Genomic DNA, 2,568 nt, shown 5'->3' on the forward strand with positions numbered 1-2,568 from the left:
CTGGCCTCCTCACTAGCTCAACCTGTTTCTATAGTCAGCCACCGTTACCTCCCTAGTTCAAGCACTGATTTGCCTGCTTGTGTACTGTCTGATGGAATCCCTTTCCCAGCACCACCTAATAAGCTGCATTCCCAGTTTCTATATCCAAACACCTCTTTCTCCACAGCAAAGTGTGTCCTTTCTGCATTTAAGTTAGCTTCTTTTTCCATATAACCTATGGTACCAGCAAGGGTGGAGAAGGCGGGTAGGGTACACAGCTCAAGAGGGCAGGACACAGTTTCCCCCCGACTCTCCTCTCAGTTTTCCCAGCCACTGCCCAGTCTCTAACAGCCAGAGCTACAGCTGCACTAAGAAAAGAGAAACAGAGATTTAAATATGCCAGAAGAAATCTCCATTTTGCTATCCCAAGGGACGTTAACTACATTGCTGCTACACCTGACATGTGAGACCAGGCCAACCTTCATCATTCAGGTTTTTTAACTGCAGGTTAGGCAAGCTAGTCCACTGTTCTGCTGCTAGGACATTATTTTTACTAGATTTAATTCAAATCTCTCCCGTTGCAATTTAAGGTCATTATTCCTTGCTCTCAAAGTCACAGAAAGATTTTTCACTCCCTCTCCACAGTGGCAACTATCTACACCTATCTATCTATCTCAGCTCAGTTATCTCACATCTCTTCTTGCCTGCATGGAATAGAGTTGTTTAAACATCCCCTTGTAGGCCATTTTTGACAGATCATCTGCTCCCCCCTGTGAATGGGAAAACTTCAGGAATTTTTAGCTGTAAAGTTTTAGTAAATCTCTGAGCATGCAGAGATTTACTAACAAATGACAACTTGAGCCTAATTCAGAATTTTTTCCCCCTCAGATAGACATTTCTTGACATCCCTCCAAAAGATGAACCAGAGAGTATGCCAAGCATGTTCACACAGTGAGTGTCTGACATGACATTTCAATTATTTTTACAACTTTTAGAGTGTATCACATGGGATAAAACTGATTCAAGAAGAAAGGAAGACCTCCCCTGTCAAATGTACAAGTTCATAGATTTTAATATTTTCAGAATTGATTTATGCTGGATACATTGAATCAAGCTGACGAAATATGAGAACAAGTAGTATGGCCATACATTTTATTAAAAAATGGCAGTTCAGTCACTTCATCTGCAGTGATACAACATATTTTGATACAGAGTATCAGAAGACTGCAGTCCTGATATAATCAGCAATACATTCCCCTCAGTGTCACAAGTTACACGCACAGAAAAAAAATCTGCACTTACTCCCAGGTAGTATCTACCCCATATCCTCTAAGAAAGCAGCAGCTTAGTATGGAAAGTCTTGATCCTGCAACGCTTGCACATGTGTTCCCACTGAACTTGCTCACTGGTATTAATAAACTGCATGTGAGTCCTCAAAAGTTAAATGCTTGAAACTAAGACCAAAGTAAGACTAAATCAAAAACCCCAATTCTGGTCTACATAGGGAAAGGCCTGTGTTTTGAGAGTATAATGAAACATCCACAGCATACTGTCACAAAGGAACAGCTCTTTGAATGGCAGTTCCCGTTCTGAAGCTGTTTAAATCACCGTAAAAACACCGCATACTGGTGCGAAGAAGCACCTTAACACAGCAGTGGGAAAGGGTTATGAGAGAAACACACTGAACATGCAGCACTGGTATTCTACACCGCCGCTTTGTGGTGGTCTGGCTGCACTAAAAATAGGCTTTAAAGGTTTCCAGGAGTGCTAGAAACTGGTAAACATCATGTGCACGCATGGAGGTAGCTTACCTCTGCTACTCGAGGAAGACGACCTTGATGATGAACGTGATGAGGAAGAAGTGGATGTGGTGCTAGAAGACGATGTAGATGAAATGGAGGATGATCTGCTTCTACTGCGTTTTCGTTTCCTTTTTTCTTTTCCTTAGAATAACACAAGGCAACAGTGACAAGCACGCTAAGAGCAACGATCTACAAAAAAGACTTCACAGAACTTAAACACAACACCCACCTATTTTGAAGGGCTGGTTGTGTTTTTTTCCCCTCTCCCAGTGTGCCCTGGTCTGTTACCATTAGCAAGTGACAATGGTCAGTATCAGGGTCGAACATGGTACCTGACACGAAGGGTAAGACACACCACAGCACGGAAACAGACTCACAGTGCCTACCTTGGACTTTCAGCCCTTCTTGCGAAGTTGCACACAGCGCCCTACTTTTTTCATCCTTCATATTGTCCATATCTAGCGAGAGACAAAAGTACATCCAATAACATCATTTCCAAAATACTTTGGCGGGGGGGAAAGGAGCAGCACGGAGACAGAGGAAACCAGCAACATTTCTCAGGGCAGCCCCACCGCCACCCCTATCCAACTGCACCACACGTGCACATTCAGGTCCCCGACCTCCCGCATCAGGAATCAGGGGTCCAAACCCCGTTTTCGTCTCATCTCCGACGAACGCGCCCCCAGCGCAGATGCAGTTTATTTTTGTCCCAGCGGCCACGTTTCGGGTTACCGGCGGACCACAGGATCCCGCCGAGCGCGGCCGCGCAGGAGGCGCCCGGGGTGGC

The 2,568-nt window shown here is 44.8% G+C and overlaps 1 protein-coding gene across 1 annotated transcript in view; it reads right to left on the reverse strand.

Moving 5' to 3' along the window:
* The window catches only part of LOC104515975 (ADP-ribosylation factor-like protein 6-interacting protein 4), a 6,623-nt gene extending 4,388 nt beyond the window's left edge, over positions 1-2,235 (reverse strand). Inside the window, exons 1-2 of the mRNA XM_010160153.1 lie at positions 2,168-2,235; positions 1,791-1,922 (exon numbers count right to left, since the gene is read on the reverse strand). Of these exons, the coding sequence (XP_010158455.1) occupies positions 1,791-1,922; positions 2,168-2,228 (193 nt within the window). The 5' untranslated portion in view covers positions 2,229-2,235. The remainder of the gene's footprint in view (positions 1-1,790; positions 1,923-2,167) is intronic.
* Positions 2,236-2,568: the final 333 nt, after the last annotated feature.

This window comes from Eurypyga helias, unplaced genomic scaffold (genome assembly GCF_000690775.1).
Source record: "Eurypyga helias isolate BGI_N326 unplaced genomic scaffold, ASM69077v1 scaffold7401, whole genome shotgun sequence".
Classification (NCBI taxonomy): Eukaryota; Metazoa; Chordata; class Aves; order Eurypygiformes; family Eurypygidae; genus Eurypyga; species Eurypyga helias.